Consider the following 23,783-nt stretch of genomic DNA (forward strand, 5'->3'; position numbering starts at 1 on the left):
GTTAGAAATATCAGGTAGCTGCCACCATTTCAGGAACGGAAAACAAAAACATACTTAAGAGAATTTATACCCCACCCTTATAGTGCAATAGCAATATTCTGGATGGCTTACAAGAAATACAGAAAATACAGACAACCAAGCATGAAACACTCACAGGATGAGCCCCTGTCCCCGGGGGTCCCTCTTTGGCAGTTAAGAGAAGCAACCGCAAGACACTTGTCTGGAGCAAACAAGAACTTGTCTGATAGGGTGACCAGATGCAAAATAGGAAGAGGCACCCATATTTTTAACCACTGTGTCAAAGATGGGATTGAACTGAGCACAGCTTCCCCCAAGCCTATGTGACAAGTGGCATCAGCTGAAATTAACCCTTATACAAGTCTTAAAAGACTACTAGGATCTCAACCCTCCTTTGAATCGGCTCTTCAAATTTCAAGAGGGGGGGGCATATTCATAGCAATTTTGTTTTGCAGTTTCACAGAGAAACTAGCAACGGTGCAGAATCTGATTTACAGCTTTCTTTCTTTGGGGGTGGGGGAGAAGCAACAAATTTCTAGCCTTCACGTTTGCGGAGAAATGCCGGAAGCCATGTAGGGTAGTACATAGACGGAAGAGCGGCCAGCGTTCACAAGGACAGGCTTGTATATTCTGCACAGCACTGTGGCTTTCAGTTACATTGCCCCAGTTCGCATGTAACAAGAAGCCACCGTGGGTGGATTTGCCTACAGGGCTTACTGTTGCGGCAGCTGCCATTCTGAAAATTTGTGGCGCGGCAGCAGTTGACTAACCAGCCATCCACAACCCTAAAACGGCCCATGGGTTAGTCAATCACCCCAACAGTCCTCTCTCGCTGGGTTCACATGTAAAGAGACAGCGGGAGGTTGCCAACCCAGTGCCTACAGGCGCTGTGGCGATTGTGTGAGCCAGGTCACCGTCTTCCATATTCACACGTACCCAACAACTTCGCCAGCCCATAACCCCGATCTTTAGCCCTTCTCTTTAAATTCTGCAAACACACGCCTAACCAACAAAGCAAATGGGTAGAGGCAGACTTGCTGCAAAACTAGGTCTGCAGATTTCTTTATACAGCTCAGCTTGAACATGAAACAAATGGGAGGCTTTGAAGACAGCAGACTTGAACTCAAACCCGCCCCGCCCCCCCATTTAGTGGTCTGTTTTGGCACCCGTATGGTTAAATCCAGCCACAGGAAACACCTGCCAAAACGAACACCATCCGCACAGATCTGCTATACCTGCCTCCAGCCTTTTTTTAGGCTCAGCACAGCAGATCGTACACTCGGACGATTCTCTGGGGGGCTCGTGCTTTCTACCCCTCCCCTGCCCATCTAGTGCATCTGTCAGCCACAAAATTCAGAGGAGGCCTGTAACAGGTGGCTTCATAAGTTCAGACAATCTAAGGAAGGGCTCAGCAGCCCGCCAAAGTCAAGTTGCCAACCCTCCTGCCACAATGCCAGGCAAGACAAGTGGGTTGTGTGCTCTCTCGTCTTATTTATTTATTTACAAATTATTTGTAAATAAATTATTTATTTACAAATATTTATATACTGCTCCAGATCCAAAGATTTCAGAGCTGTGAACAACAGGCAGAATAAAAGAATAAAAATACCATATCAAAATTTACTATTTTTTAAAAGATCAGAGTTCTGACAAAATCCAGGTTCTGGGAAAACCACAGCTTCCTGAAACTACATTTTCATGAGGCACTGGAAGCAACACAACGTGGCCGCCTGCCTGACCTTCAAAGGCAGAGAATTCCATAGGAAGGGGGCCACCACATTGAAGGCTCTTCTCCTGGTGAATTGCAGTCGGACCATAAGTCCATGTGGAACTACCAGGAACATGCCCTCAGATGACCTCAGTGACTGGGCAGGTTGGTAAGGGAGAAGGCGCTCTCTCAGGTATCCTGGTCTCAAGTTGTTTAGGGCTTTGTACACTAGTACTAGAACCTGTCCTGGTAATAAATAGGCAGCCAGTGTACTTCCCCCAGCAAAGGATTTACATGCTGAAATGGGGCACCTCCTGACAACAGCCAAGCTGCTGCATTCTGCACTAGCTCCCGCTTCCGGACCAGCTTTAAGGGCAGCCCCACATAGAGCGCATTGCAGTAATCCAGTCTTCTCTCCCTTGTACTCAGAGATATCTCTATCTAAATATATAGTACAAAGTTATTTTCTTTCAGATCCTGCTGCTTCCATTCAGCATAGGCAGAAATTTCTTGGTCATCTGGGCTAGATCTATGCTACTGCTTTATAGTGGAATTGAAGTGCACTGATAACTGTTGGGGCACATGACACACTCCATATTTCTGCTTTCATGGTGTTACTTCCTGCTTTTTATTCCACGTTATCCAAAATACTGCAACAAATGCCATTGTGTGTCCTAGGAGGTATATAGTGGGATATAGTGTTACATAACGATCTGACACAAGGTGTAGATCCGGAACTGGTTATCTATCCATCCATCCATCCATTCATTCCAAGGGTGGGGAACCTCAGGCCCAGGGGCCAAATCCGACCCTCCTGGGCTCCTAATCCGGCCCTCTGGGATTCCCAGAAGGCCATGCTTCTTTTCCTTGGCCCCACCATCTTCCCCTCATCCACCAAGCGTTTGATGGATTCCAAGCTTTTATGCAGGTCCCCCCACCCATCCTGAAAGGTCAAAATGCCTCTCTTAAGGTTTAGCTGCTGGCAGTAAGAGCTTTCAGCTAAAATAGGCTGGTATTCTGGCCCCACCCCTTTTGCCTTTGGCCACGCCCACCATTGCAACGGGCCCCCCCCCCCCCAGCATCTCTGAAATGGAATTCAACCCTCAGTCTGAAAAGAGGCTGAACCCCTGCTCTACACATGCTGCACATTCTTCTGTTTGCGTGGGGAAGGACTATACCTGGAGCCCTCCAGGTGTTTCGGACTTCAACTCCCAGCAACTCCAGCCAGCATAGCCAATGGTCAGGAATGCTGGGAATTGCAGTCCAAAAGATTTAGAGGGCTCCAAGTCAGGGAAATCTGGACTATACAAGACAGGCCTGGATATGTTTCCGGCCACCCCATTCCCATCTGGATCACCAGTTGCATGAAGGTTGCAAGCCCACACAAACCCTAATCTGGGGAAGAAACCTCAGTAAACTCAATGGGCCTGTTCAGACTACACACTAAGCCATGGTTAGGCCGCTAACCCTTTTGAAGCAAAAGGTAACTGAGCATGTTTAAACCGTGGTTAAGTAGCTACCATGGTTAGGAAAGATTCACACGACGCATAAGTCATGGTTCACACAACACGCTAAGCCATAATATTTAGCTCAAAACGCTTAATCATTCTTGGTTTAGCATTTTGTCTGAACAGGGCCTTTCTTTAAGCCATTGGGGGTTATGGTTTATTTGTAAACTGTTTTTGGTTTAGCCATTGGAAGTTTCATTGTGTGATTGCTTATCATTGTTTTTTATCATCAGCTGCTTGGGGACCACCCTTTTAGTTCTCCAAAAACACATGAACATTTCTTAAATAAATAAAAGAAATACAACAGACGGAGTTCTTCCAAATGCAGACTGTGGGTTATCCTGGTGCTGCTACCACATATGATGCAATGTGTGGTTTATCCCACATATGTTTCTTTAAAACAGAATAAAACCTTGAGGCTTGGGTCTATGGAACCCACTGCCACAGTTTTTAATAAAGTTCCTAATTAAACCTCTCCATTAGGGAATGCTGCTTCAGCTATGAAACCTCCAACCACTGCCACAAAAATAAACCCTCTATACCTAAAAGAAACTCAGTAGCATGGGACTGACACCACCACAGAGATATATATTAAAATTTTGGAGAAATATTTACAGAAGTGAATAAAATGTCACTCTTCAAATAACAGGTTAAGATTTCTTAGTTTCTTAAATTAAATAGCCTTGGTTACCATTCCTAATATAGAAGAGACTTCCCCGCTAAATAAGTTCTCAATAGCCTTTCCTTCGGAATTCCCTAAACTCCATTCTAACCAATACTCCCCCCCCCACACACACACAGAGGAACAGATGCTGTACACCAGTCTTCCTCTACCTCCAGTTCTTCCTGCTTCTTCTGGCTTCCAGGATTATTCATGTTTCATGGACTGCTTGCTGAAGTTCTCACTGGTCAGACATAAAATAAACTTAAAATGTATTATGTGTAATTTGGTTTGCTCATAAAATTATCATGTTTGATATATCCAACTTAAAAGTATAGTTCATTCAGATAACAGTTTCAAATGCACTGTGCTTACTTTTAAATGTTTTTAGTTTTAATGATAATTTTATGAGCAAACAAAGTTACACATAATATTTATGTTTCTAAAGTAACAAAGTGACTTTAGATCTACAAGGAGTGCAAAAAAAGTAAGTGTATATTTTCCCCCATTTTCCCTTAAAACTCCACTGGAAAAATCCATTTTTCCCCATGGCTCCAAAATTTCTGGACATTTAACATCTCTATGTTCAAGCAGAACACCGATACGGCTGTATTGTAAAAGAAAAGACCAGAAGAGAGTCTTCCTTTGGACTTTAACATGCTCCTGCAGGTACAGCTTTAACACAATTTGAAAAGGCGGGAGCCTTTAAGATCCTGGATACATGTTACATTTGTCACATGAAAAAAGTAGCCTTTACTAGCTAATTTTCCTTAAGATTTGCAAGGGGTGGAGCAGGAACAATTAGATACTAGAGGAGAGAGAACAAAAGCAGAGATAAATGATGGATGGGGGCTATTTATTTATTTATTACACTTTCACACTCCTCCTCCTCGCTATCCTCACAACAATCCTGTGAGGTAGGTTAGGCTGAGAGTCAGTGACTGGCCCGAAACTGAAGGAGGACACGGCTTCAGGCATATAGTTAAAACCAAACCTTTCTACCTCTCTGCTGCCCTGGATTACTGAATGCTTCTGGAAATGGCCATGTGAGCATGACCACATGGCCAGAGTTTACAGAAGACAGCCTCCCACATGTAGTCATTGGCGCACTGCAGCGGTCACTGTGGGACAGCTGGCTATCTGAATTCACTCTGCAGTGGGTGATACGTTTGGAGCCATGATTAGGGTGACCTAGACTGTGTGGTGAGGAGGGTGCCATGCAAAATCCCTTTCCAGAGCAGACTTTTTATTTTTGGAGTGGGGAGGGCAAGAAAGGGAGCACAAGCCTTGGCTATCATGGCTAGGGTGACCATATGGAAAGGAGGACAGGGCTCCTGTATCTTTAACAACTGTATAGAAAAGGGAATTTCAACAAGTGTCATTTGTAGGCATGCAGCACCTGGTGAAACTCCCTCTTCATCACAACAGTTAAAGCTGCAGGAGCCTTGCCCTTTTAAGCTAGTGACCAGATATAAAAGGGGGCAGGGCTCTTGCAGCTTTAACTGTTGTGATGGAGGGAATTTCACCAGGTGCTGCATGCCTACAAATGACACCTGTTGAAATTCCCTTTTCTATACAACTGTTAAAGATACAGGAGCCCTGTCCTCCTTTCCATATGGACACCCTAGCCATGATAGCCAAGGCTTGTGCTCCCTTTCTTACGCTCCCTCCCTCCAAAAATAAAAATGAAGGGTCTGCTCTGGAAAGGGGTTTTGCGTGGCACCCTCCTCACCACACAGCGTAGGGCACTTACTTGTGGTTTGTGGATGCAGGGAGGGGGAGTGAGATGAACTTGGGGTTCCCAAATTCGTGCTGGTGACGCAGACATGCACTTAGCAACCCTACAGCAAGCAGGGCTGACCTACTTTTACGGCCTCCCTAACCAGAGGCCCCTGGTCTGTCAGCACAAGCATTCCAAGTGGAGAGCTTGCACTTCTCCTGGGCAGCTTCAGGAAAAAGGACAAAAAGTGGGGGGGGAGCAGGAAATTTCCATTTCTCCATTCCCCACATCTGCAAGAGGGGGGGCGGCGAGGCAAAAATCCCCCTCCGGCAGACCATGTGCACAGGAGACAAGGGTCTTCAGCACGCAACCCCTCAACTCCACACAGGGAGATGGGTGCATTCAAGACCACAACCCCCAGCCCTGGGGTGGAGGGGGGGGATGATGGGTAAGGACAAAAGGAAATCCTCGGAGCAGCCCCGGGAGCAGCTGTCTCGTCTGGCCAACATAGCGCGATCCTGTCGTTCCCCCAGCGCCGTCAGGATTAGTCGCTCGACAGCTGGCCAGCCAAGCTGCTGCGTTGATAATGGAACAGAAGCCTCCCCTGCTCTTCCCTGGCCAGCCCCTCAACTCAGCAGGCCCACAGCCAAAAAGGAATGACAATGGGGTGGGGGGGCAGGGGCTAGTGTGGGAGGGAAGGTAAAAGCTACCATGTTTTCTCGGAGGGGTGAGGAAGGATGAGGCAAAGGAAGTTGCTGGCAGGTAGGAGTAGACAGCCAGCAGGCCCCATTGTTTATTCTTCATTTATATTTATTTATTAAAATGTTGATGGGAGAATGAGGGATTTCGTTTACTTTTTGGCAGAAGCAATTTTGTTTTAAAGGTGTGGGAAACAAGGACGGCCTTGGCTCCCTTTCCTTTCATCATCAACAAAGGCATTATCAACAAATGCTTATTTGAGAAGGCCTCAGCCATGCAGGCGTTCCTTGGCAACTCTCCCATAATCCCTTGGGGCGGGGGGCAAAGGATGGCGGAACCTCACACAGGTGAAAGCCCCTTGTCGGCTCTCAGGAGGGAATGAGATTTGTTCCCTTAATTCACAGCACCAAAAAAAAAAAAAAACCTCCATTTTTTTAAAATGAAGGCAAACCCCAGCCCTGAGGTAACACACACACACACACACACACACATACACACACACACACACACACACACACACACTGGAGGCTGCCACAGGGCCCCGCCATGCTCCAACCTTGCCTGGGCAGACATGTCCTTCCCTTAACTCAACCCCCCCTCCTTCCCCCGAAACACATACACACCCTCCCCAGGGCGTGGGAACCCTTCTGCTAGATTATCACAGAATACCACAGCCTTTATGGTACACACCCTTTCTCATATACACACATGCGCATGAACAGCTCCATGATGAAAGAGCAAGAACCCTCTCAACAGATTCTGAGACAAGCCAATCCCACGCAAAACCTTCATACCCCTTGAAAAACGATGGAGAAGTTCAACTCACACATTGCGGTTCTAGCTGTACAGTTTCTTGGACTATAATGACCAGCAGAGGAGAATTGACCAGCAGGGTCCAGGAGATAAAGTGTTTCTTTATGAAAGGAGCGGAGATCCCCACTGTCATAAAGGAGGCAGTTTTTGTGACAATCATGGAAAGAGAGAGAGAGAAGATTTCTTGGACCCCAAGAACTGAAGCAATATCTTCTCTTGGGTAAGATGCTCGAGTGGGTGGTTGCCATGCAAGTGAAGGCACTCTTGGATACAAATGATTATCTGGATCTGTCTCAGCTTGGTTTGGACCAGAACTGCCTTGGTTGCCCTGGCAGATGATCTATGCAGGAAGAAGGACCTGGGAACTGTAAACCTGCTAATTCCCCTGGACCTTTTGGAAGGTTTCGATACCATCAGTCCCAGCAGTCTTCTAGATATGCACTCTGGAATTGGGGGCACAATGTTTTGAGAACTGTTTCTACCTGGAAGACTAATTCCAGAAGGTGGTGCTGACGGTCTACTGCTTGGTCCTGTGGGATTTATGCTATGCCTCCCCAGTTCTGTACATGAAGCTGTTAAGAGAAGTATACAGGGTACTGGAGTGGGATATCATTAGTATCAAGGTGACACCCATTTCTTTCACCATCACCACCACATTTTACATTTGATTTAGGGAAAGCAGCCCAAGTGCTAAACCAGTGCTTGGGATCCGGAACGGACTACATGAGAATCGATAAACTGAAGCTCAATCCTGACAAGTCAGAGGTATTGCTGGTTCATCTCTTAGTTTGGAGATATACAGATTATTCTAGAGGGATTTGAAGTCCCTCTTAAGATCAGCTTCATGGTTTGAGATCGCTCACAACTTCAGCATCGTCACTGAAGCCCCAGTGCATGGAGCACCTTTCACAGCTCCGGACCCTCTTTGATCTAGATCAAGACCACCTTGCCACCATTATCCATGCACTGGGAACCTCCAGGTTAGACTACCACAATGCACTGTACGTGCTGCTGCTTTTGAACACAGTCAGCCCAAAATACACCCGCCACTATTATTTATTTATTTATTGCATTTCTATACCGCCCAATAGCCAAAGCTCTCTGGGCGGTTTACACTAGAATCTGAGAAAATCCTCTCTCCATTCCTGAAATTCTTTGCAAATATCTAGGACAACCTCCCACAACCTACCACCCAGATGTTTTGGACTACAACTCCCAGCCTTCCTAATCATTGGCCATGCTAACTGGGGCTGATGGGAATTGAAGACAACTGGAGGGCACCAGGTTGGGAAAGGCTAATTTAGGAGTTTGCTTCCTTCCCTATGCTCAGGAAAGATGATCAGTGATGAAATTTCAGAGGAAAATCACTAGAAAGCCCACATAAACCGCATACTCTAGCCTAAGTCCAAAGGACTGAGCAGCTGCCCCTGGTCTTATGACCACAGATACCCAAGTCAATATCAAAGCCATTGATCCCACAGAGACAGAGAAGTTGCCACAGTGAATGCTTTGAATGTCCTCAGGTGGCTTTTCCTTACCCTTCATCCAACCTCACTAGGATGTTGCTTGCCCAACCCACAGCTTCCTCTCCTTCCTTTGGAGGAACACAATTTGCAGAGTCAGAAAACTCCTAGCCTCTCTGCGAAAGGCAGGTCCCACTGTGCATCCCACACGTTGCAAACTGAAGGAAGGCAGCAGTCGTTTTTCATGCTCTGAACCCTCTCCCATCTCTGCAGTGCTGCCCATGATCCCCTATTACCCATGTTTCCTAGGGCTGATGGGAGTTGTTGGCCAAAACACCTGGAAGGTACCGGGTTTTCTACCCCTGCACACGGCACGATGTAGTAGTAGTAAGTTGCAATAGTAAGAACAATTCTATTTGTAGGCTCTGCATGGATTTAGGATCCCAGCGGTAAGAAGTTATTGGTTGTGGTCTGGGGAAAGCTGACTTCGCATTCTGCCCCACCTCCACCCCAACATCAGAGGCTCACAAATGTTTCTGCAACCTGCAACTAGAAACTCCCTTCTAAAACCAAGACCCAAGGATACCGACGCTCTGTGTCTTTTACCAGAGTCCTGCCTGCAAGCCCATCCTGTAGATATGCAAAATACATGGCCCTGAGAAAGAGGTGTAGCAGCCACCATTGCGAGAGCAAGAGCCCATCAGAGTGAACTTGCCACCCTCCAACCCACACCCATCCTGCCACCAGATCTTTGTGCAATTAAAGTTAAGTGACTTGCACTTCAAATGCTGACCAAACTGTTTCCTGTAAGAACTCTGCAGTGTCAAATCCTCTGAATCATCACAGAGGAGGGAAGCCCAGAATGCAAGTGAACAGAACAGAACAGAGCAGCAGTGGAAAAAAGCCGAGGTGATAAGATTGCTGCCCGGGTCTAACTTCTAAGAGTCACTGAAAAAATATTGGGGCAGCCTTGCATTTAAGCACTAGCCTAGTTACCACAGTTGACCAGGAATTGATTGGAGGCGAGTGAGAGGGCTGGCAATGGAGGGACAAGCTCTCCATCCTATCTCTGCCAGCCTGCAGTAGTCTAGTAATGTTTCTGGGCTTATTTACAAGGCTGCTTTAGCTACAGGATCCCAACTGGATGGTGAGAGACTCAGGACAGATAAAAGGAAAGTCCTTCACACAGCGCAGTTAAACACTAGAATTGACTACCACAAGATATGGTGATGACCACCCATTTGAATGGATTTAAAAGGGGTGTGTGGATAAATTCCTGGAGGAGAAGGCTATCAATGGCTACTAGCCCTGATGGCTATGTGCTACCTCCGGTATCAGAGATAGTAAACCTATATGCAGCAGTTGCTGGGGAACATGGATGGGAGGGTACTGTTGCACCATATCCTGCTTTGTGGGTCCCTAGTCGACAGCTGGTTGGCCACTGTGTGAACAGAGTGCTGGACTAGATGGACTCTTGGTCTGATTCAGCACGGCTCTTGGCTTATGTTCTTAAGTTGCTGAACTGATACTGTTCTGGGTCCCCAGATGCCAAGCAATTCAGCCAGTGCCAGCTGCAGGTTTTTGAGGGCACTTGGGCAAGAGGCCCTCAATAGCCCAGCCCACCCCCGGCCTTCTCACCGCTATTGTCACTGTCTGCTCTCATTCCTCATCCTCTTTCTCATCATTGATATCAATTGCTTGCCCAACAGCCAGAGAGCCAGGAAGTTAAGTGGCTGGTGGCCTCTCCTGCTCCTGCTCCTTACCGCCACCATTGCCTGGGCCAGAGCGAGAGGCAGGTGAACAAGCAAGTTGCCATGGTGAAGAGGAGGAGCAACTCCAGGGGGCTCCTGTGAGAGGGCCCCTGCGGGGATGTGGACCCTGGGCAGCTGCCCAATTATGGCTACTCTTGATGCTAGCCCTGAGTCCAGCATAGTGCAGGGCAACACAGCATAAGCCTAGATCCAGGAGGAGGAGACGGGATGGGAAGCAGCAGGACAAAAGGGCACAATGAACTACACAAGCACACAACGTTCAGCCTTTGAATTGTGTGCCAGATTTTGCAGGGATAAATCGAACCTCTTAAAGTAATGATCACTTCCTGGACTTCTTTGCATTTCTATTGCCTCCAACAACACAATTTACACCTCTTCCCTGCCCCACACCCCCACATCTATACATAGATCCGAAAATTTCACATCAACACTTCATGCGTCTGATGAAGCAGACAGGACCCACAAAAGCTTGTGCCAGAATAAACCTGTTATCCATTGAGGTGCCTTTGGAAAAGGGAGAAACCCCGCACCTCTGTTCTGCTCTCACAGGGGCCCTCTTCAAGGAACAGCTCCAAACATGCAAATCGTATTCAGGAACTTGGCATTAACACCAGCATTTTCTCGAGCTGGGTAGGGGATGCTAGGAATTGTAGTCCAACACATCTGCAGAGTGTCAGGTCGAGAAAAGGCTCTCCTAACACACCGCACCAGCACTGGTTTTTAAACAACAACAGCGCACGCCCCGGAGGTTTTCAGCATCCAAGTGCAAACTTCTTGGTATGCCCCAAGCCGCTGTCATGCGCCTGAAGCTACGTCAGGAACATAGGCAGCTACCTGATAAAGAGCCAGGCCCTGTGTCTGCCTAGTTCAGTATTGTCTACACTGACGGGCAATGGCGCTTGGGGTCTCACAGATGTGTTTCCCAGACTGTCCCGGAGAGGGCAGGGATTGATCCTGGGCTTTTTGGCACATGAAGCGCTGGTGTCCGCACTGAGCCACATCCTTTCCCCAAAATGCACTGCATTTAAAACTCCCCCATGCACCCAATGATGCATTTCTGCAGCACTGCAACCTGCCCTCTCCACTGACTTCCTTCTTGCCGAGGAGCAGTTTCAAAGTTCAAACCCCAAACGGGATGTATCTTAGGAGGGTCAAAAAAAAAGCATAGCATCGTGTTTGCCTTTCGTTTGAAGGCAAAATCACCCAGCCATCAAAAGAAAAAAAAACAAAAACTTATGGGTGCACTTCGATTCGTTCCACCACCACCACCATCCCCACCCCATCCTGTCATCACACACCAACTGCAATAAAGAAGGGCCAAAATCCAACACGCAAACACACACTCCGGTTTCACTTGTGCAAGACTTCGAGCTCTGAAGTAAAAGCAAGAACATAGAAGGAAGCAGTTGCAGGCTCCAGGTTACTTTTGGGGGAGGAAGGGGTTCTTTGGGCAAGATGCCCTCGAAAACCCCCGCTCTTCCCTTTTGCAGTCGCCAATGCAAGCACTCACTCGGGCTCCCAACCCTCATTATTACCCAAGAGAGAAAGGGCAGCTAAGCGAGCAGGCACCAGCAGCTATCACACACACACACCGCACGCTCTTTCTGCAGGCCAGAAGGAGAAAGCAGATCAACAGGTGGTAATGGCAGAAACACCTACATTTCAGTCTTTCTGTCTCATGGCTTTTAAGATCTCCTCCATCTCCAAGTAACTTCCTCAAAAGTGCTTCCATTTCTGTCAATTTCATCTAAAAACAAACCAACCGTTTCCTTCCGTGACACCTCAAGGAAGAAAGGATGTTAAAATAGAGGGAAACTGGACAAGAGACAAACAGGTGGTTCAAAAGAAAGGATGTTAAAATTGGGGAAAGCTAGGAAAAAGAACAGCAGGTGGTCCAAAGCACATCTTCTTGGAAGACCAATGGATTGCGTCAAGTGCAAGGCTATGTGTGTGCTGCAATTCTTCAGTGTGCACACACCCCTCCGTAAAAAAACACACACAGAATGTGGCATCAGATGCAAGAGTACTTCCTAAGGAAAACAAGTCTTCTTGTTGCTTCGTGCTTTAAAAAAGAAGCAGCAAATCTCAAGCCCTTATGACTACACAGCTGTGCTTGAAAATGGGAGGGGGGGGCAACATTTGCTGAATAATTGGGTTTCTGCTATCGGTGAAGGCCCATTTGTGAATGGTTAGATACGCATCCCTTTGGAAGCACCAGCAGTTCGAGGCTTTCCCCAGCTGTTACATCAAGGCTCCACAAATCCACTTGTCAGGGATGCCAGCACTGACAGTCTGTTCCCCAAATTCTCAGTTAACTGGGAAAGGAGGCTTGTCTGCAAACCCTCTACCATACACGGAGCACTCAGGGTGGGGGTGGGTTTCGTTCCACTTGGCTTCACACTTTTGAAAAAGTGGTCTCAGCACCTCCTCCCCAAGTCCTTTGACATGGATAGGAACTCTGGGGAGAGGAGGTCCGTCTGTGCCAAAAGAAATCTCAGCCTCCTCTGCCCCCCTCCTTTGGCATGCGAAGAGGACTTGTTGAGGAGAGGAACCTGTGGCTACTACAGATACTGCCTGGCTAGTAACCCAAGCCAAAACGTATGGAGCTCTGTAGTCTAGAAAGGATTTTTTTAAAAAAAAGTGGCCTGTAATATACCCGACTTTTCAATAGTCACTTGTTTGTTACCTGTGGTAATGGAGGATCACCCCAGGTAACCAGGCAAGGGAGCTCCTTAAATAAAAGAGTGGGGTCCCACACCTTTCTGGCATTTAATGTCTCCAAATGATTTGCAAAAGATGTGTATGATGAAAGAAACTAGTATATATGTGTGCGTGTGGGCTTGCAGCTGGTGTGAATTTCATTTCCAAGGCCGTGACACACAAATGCCCCCTATGCAACAGATGCAGTGTCCATGTATCCTATGCTCAGGCACATGGTTTGCTTTTCAATGCGTCACATGAGGCAGTCTTCAGAGGTCTAGCAAAATAAAAAGGGAGTAGTTTATTTAGAGCAGGGCTAAGCAGAAAAAAAGAACTGGATCTATTAGTAGATCTCTGGGTTATTTCCAATAGATTGCTCTGGATTTCTGATACCCAACTGAGTCACAAAATGACCCCCACCACACACACACATACTACTGACATGAAGAAAGCTTGTGGTAACTAGGGAGTGGGTTTTGGTGTGGAAGGATTTCGAACTCTATTCAGTTCTGGTCCTCAAAACAAATTCCTGGATTTACAGTTCTTTAATTCTACACGTGTGTCTTTTGCACCAGCCTCCAGCTGGCGAATCTCAGGTTCTAGTTAAAAATAAAGCAGATACCACACTGCTGAAATCTTCCAAGCCTTGACTGAGAGGCAGACTAGGACTGTGGTTCTGTTTGAGAAGGCCAGAGAAAACCAGCCTGCCACAATCAAGCAACGAAGCGAACGCCGAGCTAAACAGCAGGTCTGAACTTTAAAATGACACACCCATTTAGATTAGAAGGGAGTGACTATGGGCCAAACAGTATGTTCCTTTAATTGTCTTCCCTACTCTCCTGCAAGTGCGCACAGCCCCGATTCAAATCAGGACCATGATGCTTCGGGAGAGAAGAGTTGAAGCCTCTCTCTCCATCCCACAACTTGTTTTTGTTCCAAAATTCAACCTACCCACCAAGGAGGGAGGGTGTATAAAAAAAGTGTCTCCATTGGAATCCACCTGCTCCCTGACCATTTCACTGGCGATGGACCATCTGTGAAAATATCAACGGTCTATGCCCAAGGCCATGGGTAGCAACATGGTGCCCTTCAGATGGTCTTCGACTACAACTCCCATCAGCCCCAACCAGCTTGGCCAATGGCCAGGGGTTGTGTGAATTGTAATCCAAAACATCTGGAGGGCACTAGATTGCTTACTCCTGGCCTAGGCACATGGCCCAACCAGATCACAGAATGCCCACTGGAAATAAGAGGCTAATAGGGGAGTCCAATCTCAGGTCTGGGCGTCAACTCTGGCCCTCTTGGCATCCCACACCTCTCACTTTTGGCCCTGCCCACCGCTGGAATCCAGATCCCGGAAGCTTGTCTGAAATGGAAGGCAGCCCCAGGCATGGAAGAGCTTTAGCACTGGCTGGGCGAATGCCTTCACAGAACAATACAGGTCATGAGACTGCAGAAAGATTTTGTGCCTTAAAATGCAAAAAGAAGCTAGAAGGTCAACTTAATCAGGGCTTCTGTTCTGCGCAGATAACTGCAGAGACATCGGGATACCAGGGGCAGCATCCCCATGATTAAAACACACACCCATGTGTTCAAATGGCATCATTGAGCACCCAAAAAGAGGACAGTTTTAGATCCTGGGCAGACAGTTTGGGGTGGACGGGTCCGGGGTTCATTTTTGGCTCCCTAGATTCTTCCACCACCACCACCAGCACTCCAGGCAGGCTGCATTCTGCAAGACTCCGGAAAAAATAATAGGCAGCAAACCGACTAAGAATACCTGACGGAATGCGTTTCCCAACATGAACCTACCCATACACTACACCCAACATCTAAGGTCCTCTTCTGGGTGCCTACTTCGGGAGGCTCAGAGAACGGCAACAAGGGAAATGGTCTTCTCTGTGGTGGCCCCCCAATTATGGATTGATCTCTCAGATGAGGCCTGCCTGGCGTTGACATTGCTATCTTTTCGGTGCCAGGTCAAGACTTTTCTTCCAGGCATTTAGCAATATATGATGACCATAACCAATCCCAGATCTGTTTTTAGGTTCAGCTGACAGCTTATAGTTGTTTTTAGATGCACGTTTTTGTGTATACTGTATGTTTTTATGGTTTAAAATCTTGTATATGACTTTTAACTGTTTTAATCTTATGTATACCGCCCAGAGAGCTTCAGTTATGGGGTGGTATAGAAATGAGGAGGAGGAGGAGGAGGAGGAGAAGGAGAAGGAGACCTAAAGCTTCCAAATCGTATATGTTTTCATGTGATATCTGGTTCTTTTAGGCTACTGTAAGCAGTTTCGAACCGCAGCAAACTGGTGATGTTTGGCTGCTATGGATTTCAGCGGGGGCTGCACCAAGGGGCACCAAGGGGCCACAAGGGCCACCTACCCCTGGTTTAAAACAATGCCCCTACCCCACTGCCAGGGTTGAGGCAAGACGGTCTGAATGCAATTTAAAGTGCAGTCACACAGCAAGGAAGAGAAAACAGGTGAAGGTACAGTGACATAAGAGCGAGGCTGTCTGGAGAAACTAGCATTTCACTCCCTCTTTGGCCCGCAGAAGGTCCTAGCTGCTGAGCCAGATAAGGAATTCCAAGAACGAGAAAGAGAAAGCGTGTGAGCGGGAAGGGAAAGTTACATGCACCCACACCAGGGCGTCCATACCAAAGTCCACACCTGCTGGGAAGCGTCAAATGCACACCAAGGAAGATACAGAAATCTGAGATTCAGTTCAGCCCTTGGGAGGACAGAGGGTTACAGCAGAAGTTGGAATCGATCCCAAGACTCAGGGCAGGAGGTGGGACAGGGGCAGGGGCCTGACTCCAATCTTCCCTGCCAGTTCGGAACATCGGCCAAAGTCTTCCGCAGACACACCACAGGGGCCTCTCCATGGCAGGTGCAAAACAGCAGAGCACGGCTGCGCTGGGAAAGACTTTTAGGAGACACACCAGAGTGTACTGCCTTTTTCCAAGTGAGATCACCGGTCCGTCTAACTCAGCACTGTCCAGGGGTTCAGGCAGGGTTATCTCCCAGGGTAGAAAACTGGAGAGATAAGCCAGGGGTGGGGTAGGGCAAGGCTGTAAGAACATAGGAAGCCTCAGATCCTTGGTCCATCTAGCCCCAGAAGTGACACCACCAACTCTATCACGGAGACAGACTGTTCCAAGGCAAACAGAGCTGAGTTTCTGGCCTTTTGGGTTCGAGAAAGAGAGAGGCTTCATGGTGCTCCTTCTGGCTTTGGGAAACAGCAACACAGGGACATCCCAGTTGCTGTCTGAGAGTCAACTAAGACTGCTGTTCTAAGCAGGGAGAAGAGACCATGGTCAGATCTACACCAAGCAGGATATATCACTATGAAACCGGTATGAAAGCGGTATATGGTATGTGTCATGGGCCCCAACAGTTGTCCGTGCACTTCAACACCGCCATAAAGCAGTAGTGTGTCTCCTGCCTCTTATATACTGCTTTCATACCTCTTTCATAGTGCTATATCCTGCTTGGTGTAGATCTGGCCCGTATCTCAGTGGAAAAGTTGGGGGGAAAGAGACCATAGCTCAGTGGTAGAGCATAGGGTGACCATATGAAAAGGAGGACTGGGCTCCTGTATTTTTAACAGTTGTATTGAAAAGGGAATTTCAGCAGGTGTCATTTGTATGCATGCAGCACCTGGTGAAATTTCCTCTTCATCACAACAGTTAAAGCTGCAGGTGCCCTGCCCTCTTTTAAAGCTGGTCACTCTAGTATAGCTCCTGCACCTCTAACTGTTGTGATGAAGGGGGAATTTCACCGGGTTCTCCATATATACAAATGACACCTGCTGAAATTCCCTTTTCTATGCAATTGTTAAAGATACAGGAGCCCTGTCCTCCTTTTCACATGGCCACCCTAGTAGAGCACATACTTTGCATGGACAAGATCCCAGGTTCAATCGCAGTCATCTCCATTTATATTTATTTATTTCATTTATATCCCACCATTTTCCTCCAAAAGTGGCATGCATAGTCCTTCTCTCTGTTTGATCCTCACAACAGCCACCCTGTGAGGTAGGTTGGGCTGAGAGTCAGTGACTGGCCCAAAGTCACCCAGTCTGCTTCCATGGCCGAGTGGGGACTAGAACCCGGATCTCCCAACTCCCGGTCCAACATTCTAGCCATCAGATGATGGGAAAGACCTCTCCCTGAGACCTGGGAAAGCCACTGCCAGTCTGAATAGACCAGCCCCCAAACATCTGGAAGGTGCCAGGTTCACGGAGGGCAGAGATAATCATAGGCTAGATGGAAATAGTCCAACTGGGCATAAAGCAGTTTCCTAGAAATGTCCAAGAGAAGGTGGGGCAGGTGGGCAGGTTCTCTTTAGCTATTTGCAAGGCTATCAGAAGGTCGAGAGATTAAGAATCACACATCACCGGGATGGCAAATATTTTAACATACACACACACACAAATTATCTGAGATGTTAAAAGATGGTACACGCGCTAGAGAAGGCTCAGACTTATGGGTCCTTGTTTTGCAGGTGGATAGGCACCCTGTTCTTCAGATGTTTCAGACTACATCCCCCCATCAGCCCCACCCAGCATGGCCGACGGACAGGTTGTGGGAGCTGTGGGGATGTGGTCTCTGGAGGTATTCAAGCAAGGACTGGACAGCTGTCTCCCAGGGATGGAAGCAGAGGGTTGGACTCGATGGCTTAAATGGCCCCTTCCAGCTCTATGATTCTACGGCCTACTTGAAGGCCTCCCATTTGGGCATCTGGTTGGCCATCATGGGAAACAGGATGCCAAAGTAGACAGGCTTTGATCCAATCCAGCAAGGATCCTCTTACGTTCACCCAGGACCTTCTCAACAGAGACAAGATTCCAGGGCTGGCCCAAGAGATTTTCCCAGCTGAGATAAAGATGGTGTCTCCCATCACACATACCACACCTGCAGTTGGATCTTATTTCAACACTGAGGACCAGACAGCATTCTCCACTACACATGAAAGCAGCAGGCTAGTTTAGGGGGCCCTGGACAGGCCATGTGGCACACTACCCTCAACCTCTCATCACTACTCCTAGCCCCACTCCAACATCCACCACCTCACTCCGGCAAATGGGAGGGCCGGCCCTTCAAGATTGAAATTGGGGATTTCCTGATTCATTGCTCCATCTCTTAGCCGCTACGCTAGAACAGCTCTCGCAGGATGATCTCTACAGGGGAAGCCTGCCGTCTCCTTAAAATTAAGGAAGAAGGCTGCGAAACTGTGGCAGTAGCTTTGCCCACGTTCACCACTTCCTTGTGTTTAAAAAGAACCTTTGGCCAACTTGGCCGGCACAGAAAAGAAACCTGTAAAGATTAAATGGGGAGGCGGTGGGAAGAAAAGCCGTGATGCTCATCGCAAGTGATGCCATGGGAACTATCCAATCGGAGCCTGTGACATATCCGCAACCACAGCGCTAGCTGAAAGGGGGAATCATGTTTTCCAACCAACTAAATTTTGGGAACTCTGGAAGTTGGTCCATCTAGCAGCATACCAAGGGTTCTTGCAAGTTTCCCCAGCTCCGCATTGGGGATACTGGGGACTGAATCTTCTATATGAGCAAGGTACAGGCTCTAATCCAGAGCTACAGCCTTTCCACAACCACTGTTTTAGTGCTGGGAAAATGCACAGGAGCCAAGAGCCAATCTGCAAGGTAAAGTGGGAGGACTGTACCACGTTGCAGGTAAAGAGTAGTATTTTGTCTTGCATTCCCATGTAAGTAATAAAAAAGTCTTTTTTGCACATTGTTAAGCAAGCACAAACTAAGAGAAGTTTAGATAAAACTAAGAGAAGGGCACGGCCTCCCCCCCTCCCACGGGAGATGGTTCTTAGCAGAGATGCATTGGGGTGCAGTGGTTACAGTTTCGGACTAGGACTTGGAAGAACCGGGTTCTAGTCTCCACGCTCCCATGAAGCTTACTGGATGGCTTGATGGCTTACTGGATGGCTTACTCTTGATTCTCAGAGTAAGCTACCTCGCAGGGTTGTTGTGAGGATATAAGGCCGAGGAGGGGAATCATGTACTCCTTGGGGGAAAGCCAGGATATAAATGCAGTAAATAATTTTCAACTTTTTAGAATGGAGAAAAACTGCAGAGGGCCAGTTTATGCCAGGCCTGAGATCCCCAACCCATCTTTGGTCTGGCTCTTGTTCACACAAAAAACCCAAGTGACAGCTACACATTTTTGCAATGTGGTTTAAAAACCATGATCTATAAAAAGCCCATTTTTAAAGTTTAGGCATAGTGAAAGTTGCCAATGTGAAATGTATCCTTGCAGCCCACTGCTTTAATTTTATTTTTTTTATAAGACAAAAAGTGGCTGGCTGAAAGCCTATTCAAGGATCAGATCCTCACTCTCCTGGAAGCCTTTACACCTAATTATACACGTGGAAAGCAAATGCAGTTAATCCAAGTGAAATGGATACTCAGTATATGCTCAGAGGTACTCTTATTTCACATGTCCCACAGCTGAGCTGGGGGCAGGAGTCAGTTTGGGGGACTCAGCCCTAGTGAACTCAGGCCCATATGTCACCTTCCATCCTTCCAGTGCTGTCAGGACTTGGAATATAACAGAACTACATTGCCCCTAAGTACAGCAGGTTAGAACTGTATGTCATGTCAAAAAAGTAACCAGCATTGCTCATTTCTATGACTAGCCATACACCTGGGACCAGTTTATACACTGCAGCCCTGTTCAGACATAACCTCGGATTTGGACACACCCTCCCATGCGTCAATGGCTTCCTGACTCCCCCTCCCTGAGTTAATGGTTCACAGTACTGGATTGTCCAATTCAGATGCCATGGCAATCTACTGCAGCCTTCCCCAACCTGATGCCCTCCAGATCTGTTGGGACTACTGCTCACCCGCCATCCACAGCCAGAATGGCTATGGGAGCTGTAGTCCAACACTTCTAGAATAGAGCAGGTTGGGGAAGTCAGATTGATAGTATGCCTCCAACCGAGAACTGGGAAAACATGGTCTATGCAGAGATTCCAATTCTGATTCGGAGGTAATCTATGGCTTGCTGTAACTACAGTTTGCCCAATTCAGATGTAACAACAAACCAGGTTTTCTGGTTTAGGAACACAGGAAGTTGTTTTATACAGTCAGGAAGATGGCCCATCTAGTTCCATCTTGTCTACACTGGTTTTATTTTTATTTTTATTCATCATTACATTTGCATCCCACTTTTTTCCTCTTCCAAGGAACCCAGGGCTAACAGCAACCATGTGAGGTAGGTTAAGCTGAGAGCCGGTGAATGACCCAGAGAGTTTGGGGAATAGAACCCGGATCTCCTGTGTCACAGCCCGACACTCTAACCACTACACTGCAGCAGCTCTCCAGGCTGGAGATGCCAGAGACTGAACCTAGGCCCTTCTGCGTGAAAAGTATGCATTCTTACTAACCTCCAGCCCTTCATCACGACAGTTGAGCCATTCTATTGTTTATCGCCTGGCTGATGGTGTCCAAAGTCCTGTGTAATGGACGGCCCTATCTGGCAACTGCAAAGTGTTTCTTGCAGTGCCAATTGCAGAAATGGTTGCCAAATGGGACTCTTCCAGGGCCTGGAAGAGTCCAATTTGGCAACCATCCCTGCAGTTGGCACTGCAAGAAACACTTTGCAGTTGCCAGATGATGGCCGTCCGTTACACAGGACCCTGGACACCATCAGCCAGGCAATAAGCAATAGAATGGGAATCCCCAAACCACGCCCATGTCACATTATTAGGCTGCAAGGAACACACCTGTTTAGCCATTAAAGCAAGCATGTGGGACCTCTTTCAGCCCGAGGGCCACATTTCATTTCAGAGAAGCTCCCGAGGGCCGTGTTCCAGGTGGGCGGGGCTGAAGGCAACAGGGAGGGGCCAAAAGACACACACAAAATAACAGCATGTTTTCTCTTAAAGCGCTTACTGCCTGCTACTTAAGCCTTAGGAGGGGCATTTCAAACTTTCAGATGGGGGGGGGGGGGAATGGGAAAGCTAGGAAATCTCCCAACAAACGGGGGGGGGGGGGGCAGGGGACTCCCAAAGGGCCAGATTTGGCCCTGGGGCCTGAAGTTCTGCACCAAGTCTACGCTTGGGTAATCTTGGACCATCTCTGCCTCAGGTGCAACCAGATCGCTCAGTCACCCCCAATGCAGAGTCAATGCACCATCACCAGAGTAGGGCAGCCTGTCATTCTCCCACCTCCACCCCCTTTGCTGGATGAGTTACTGCTTTGGGTTGGTCTTTTTCCAGTTGGGGGCATTCAGAACAGGGACTCGGGGAGAAAGCCAGAGAACGGGCACCTCTGAAGGGGTGGGTGGATACTCTGATTCTGAAAGGAGTCTAAAGCAGAGGTGGGGAATCTGGGTCACGCCAGATGTTGTTAGGGTCCAATTCCCATCAGCCCCAGCCAGCATGCCAATGGTCAGGGATGATGGGAGCTGCCCAACATCTGGAAAGCCAAGGGTCATCCACCCACTGGGGTAAAGAAAAGCTGTCCAGGCAAGTGCGGCAACCAGGCAAAAAGTCTCCCTCTGTGCCCCAAGAAAGTGCCATACCAGCAGCTGCAATGGCTTTCTCTGCCAGAGGAAGAACTAGATGTAGACTTAGCTCGTGGGTATAGCCACTGAGCCACGTGGGCTGCAGCTGAGAGGTAGAGCATACACTTTGCATGCAGAAGACCCCAGGTTCAGTCCCTGCCATCTCCAAGAATGGCTGGAAAAACCTGAAATCCTGGAGAGCCATTGCTCCCAGTCAGTGCTGACAATATTGGGCTAGATGGACCAAGGGTCTCACTCAGTAAAAGATGGCTTCTGACATTCCTATATACTTCCAGGATCAGAGACAGTACGCCTCTGAATACCAGTTACTGGGAAAGATGGACCAGGAGAGGACAGCTGCCCTTAGGACCTGCTTGTGGGATGCACGTTGGTGCGTCTGGATGGCCATGGTGGGAAACACTGCTGGCCTAGATAGGGCTCTTATGCCCCCTCTCCACCCATCAAACTGTGACTGTGGCAGGTCTTGTGAGCTGCCAACCATTTTGATGTTCCTATGATGCCCCAGTATACCATCACTCCAGGATATTGTGGGGACAGCAAAACAACGGTTTCCCGTCTGCCTACCGGCCAAGTTCAAGGGGTGGATGGGTGGGACAGCCCAGCTCAAGCACCAACTGGCCCTTGGCAGCTGCCCTATCATGCCAGGTGGTGCCGCCAATCCCATCCAGGTTTCCGATTTTAATTCTGATCAATGGACACATGCTGCAGTAGACTGGGAAACGAGGCGAGAGAGAAAAATATGGGCGAACCAACACAGACGGGAAATCACCGGTTCTTTTCTTGCAGGGCATCTTTCTCCTTCACACCAAAGCATGGAGTACTCCCACGTTTTGAAGCACCCATCCACAAGTACTCTTGGGCCAGTGGGGTCGTTTTCCTCTGCCAGAGGAAGCACCAAGCCCAGTGCGGCTCTTGACTCATTCCCAAAGGCTCCCAGATCACATAAAGGCTATGTCAACCTAAAGCAGGACTTTTGGGGGGGATGGAAGGAAAGAGTGGTGCTTGACCCAAAATAAGACCTGTGAAAATGGATAACGTTGAGGACAGGGCTGAACCTGGATCGCATACTGGGGAAATGCGAAATCCTTAGCATCCACCAGAATTAAGGGCCTTTTTATAATTCTGCAGATGGCATTTCTTAAGATGAAGAGTCACGATTTCTGCAAGAAAAGCAGAAGCAGATACCAGCTTTGTGGGGTAAAGTACAGGGAAGTTGAGAAACCCATGAGCCACCATGAGTTGAGATTCACATCTTCAGACCATTAAACACGGGACACCTCCCTCTGCACCCCTCCCTCACGCTGCAGCATAAACCCCCAATAAGATGCTAGCCTGCCCACCAACTCAGGTTTTCAAAAGGTAGCCATGGCTGTGGAGCCCTCTGCTAGGAAGCTCATTACAGAACCACACACTGTTTCTGGATCTGCCCGGCAAGATACAACCCAGGGCTACCCCACAAAAGCAACTCAGAAAGAAGCCCAGGTATCAAAGGAGCAACGCTTGGTGTCAGAAGGCAAAATGTCAACAGGAGAAATAATGGCAAAGGAGAGAGATTACCGGCAGTTTTCCCGTAGAGGCAGATCGCAAGGTTTTGACCTCAGGTCCGTGGGGGGTGGCGTAAAGGCAGCTGCCCCGAGGCAGCGGGGCGACCACAGCAGTCTGGGGGTACACCTGAGTGAAGTAGGTAGCCGGGAGAGCCCGCATCTGAGGGCTGCCGAGGTCAGAGGTCACCAGGTCTGCAGAGCTGAGTACAGGCAGGACTTTCTTCTGCTGCTGTGGTTGAAGAAGCGAGGGAGGCCCCCGACCAGGGGCCGAAGGTCCAACCTTGGGGATCCTCAACATGGCCGAGATGTCTTCAAAAGGCCAAGGAGGGCTAGGAAGAGCGTAAAAACCCAGCGATTTGCTGGGGCCTCGAGAGAGAGATTGCAAAGGAGGCACTTAGCCATTGAGAACGGCCATGGGCATGACCCCAGGGACCATCAGTCCCCAATGCAACTTAAAAAAAAAGAAGGGGGTCTTACAAATCCATCCTTCAAAAAAAGAAAGAAAAAGGAAGCAGCAATGCGACAAGATGGTAGGAACGGTCCGTACACCCCCCAGTCTCTTTTTCATCAAAGCAACTTTTCAGAGCCTGTTCTTCTCCAAGTGT

General features: G+C 48.2%; 1 protein-coding gene across 1 annotated transcript in view; it reads right to left on the minus strand.

Moving 5' to 3' along the window:
- Positions 1–23,532, minus strand: part of E2F2 (E2F transcription factor 2) — a 37,842-nt gene extending 14,310 nt beyond the window's left edge. The window contains exon 1 of the mRNA XM_063139926.1: positions 23,192–23,532. Coding sequence (XP_062995996.1) covers positions 23,192–23,476 — 285 coding nt within the window. The 5' untranslated portion in view covers positions 23,477–23,532. The remainder of the gene's footprint in view (positions 1–23,191) is intronic.
- Between the last annotated feature and the right edge of the window lie 251 nt (positions 23,533–23,783).

Source organism: Elgaria multicarinata, chromosome 13 (genome assembly GCF_023053635.1).
Source record: "Elgaria multicarinata webbii isolate HBS135686 ecotype San Diego chromosome 13, rElgMul1.1.pri, whole genome shotgun sequence".
In the NCBI taxonomy this organism is placed as follows: Eukaryota; Metazoa; Chordata; class Lepidosauria; order Squamata; family Anguidae; genus Elgaria; species Elgaria multicarinata.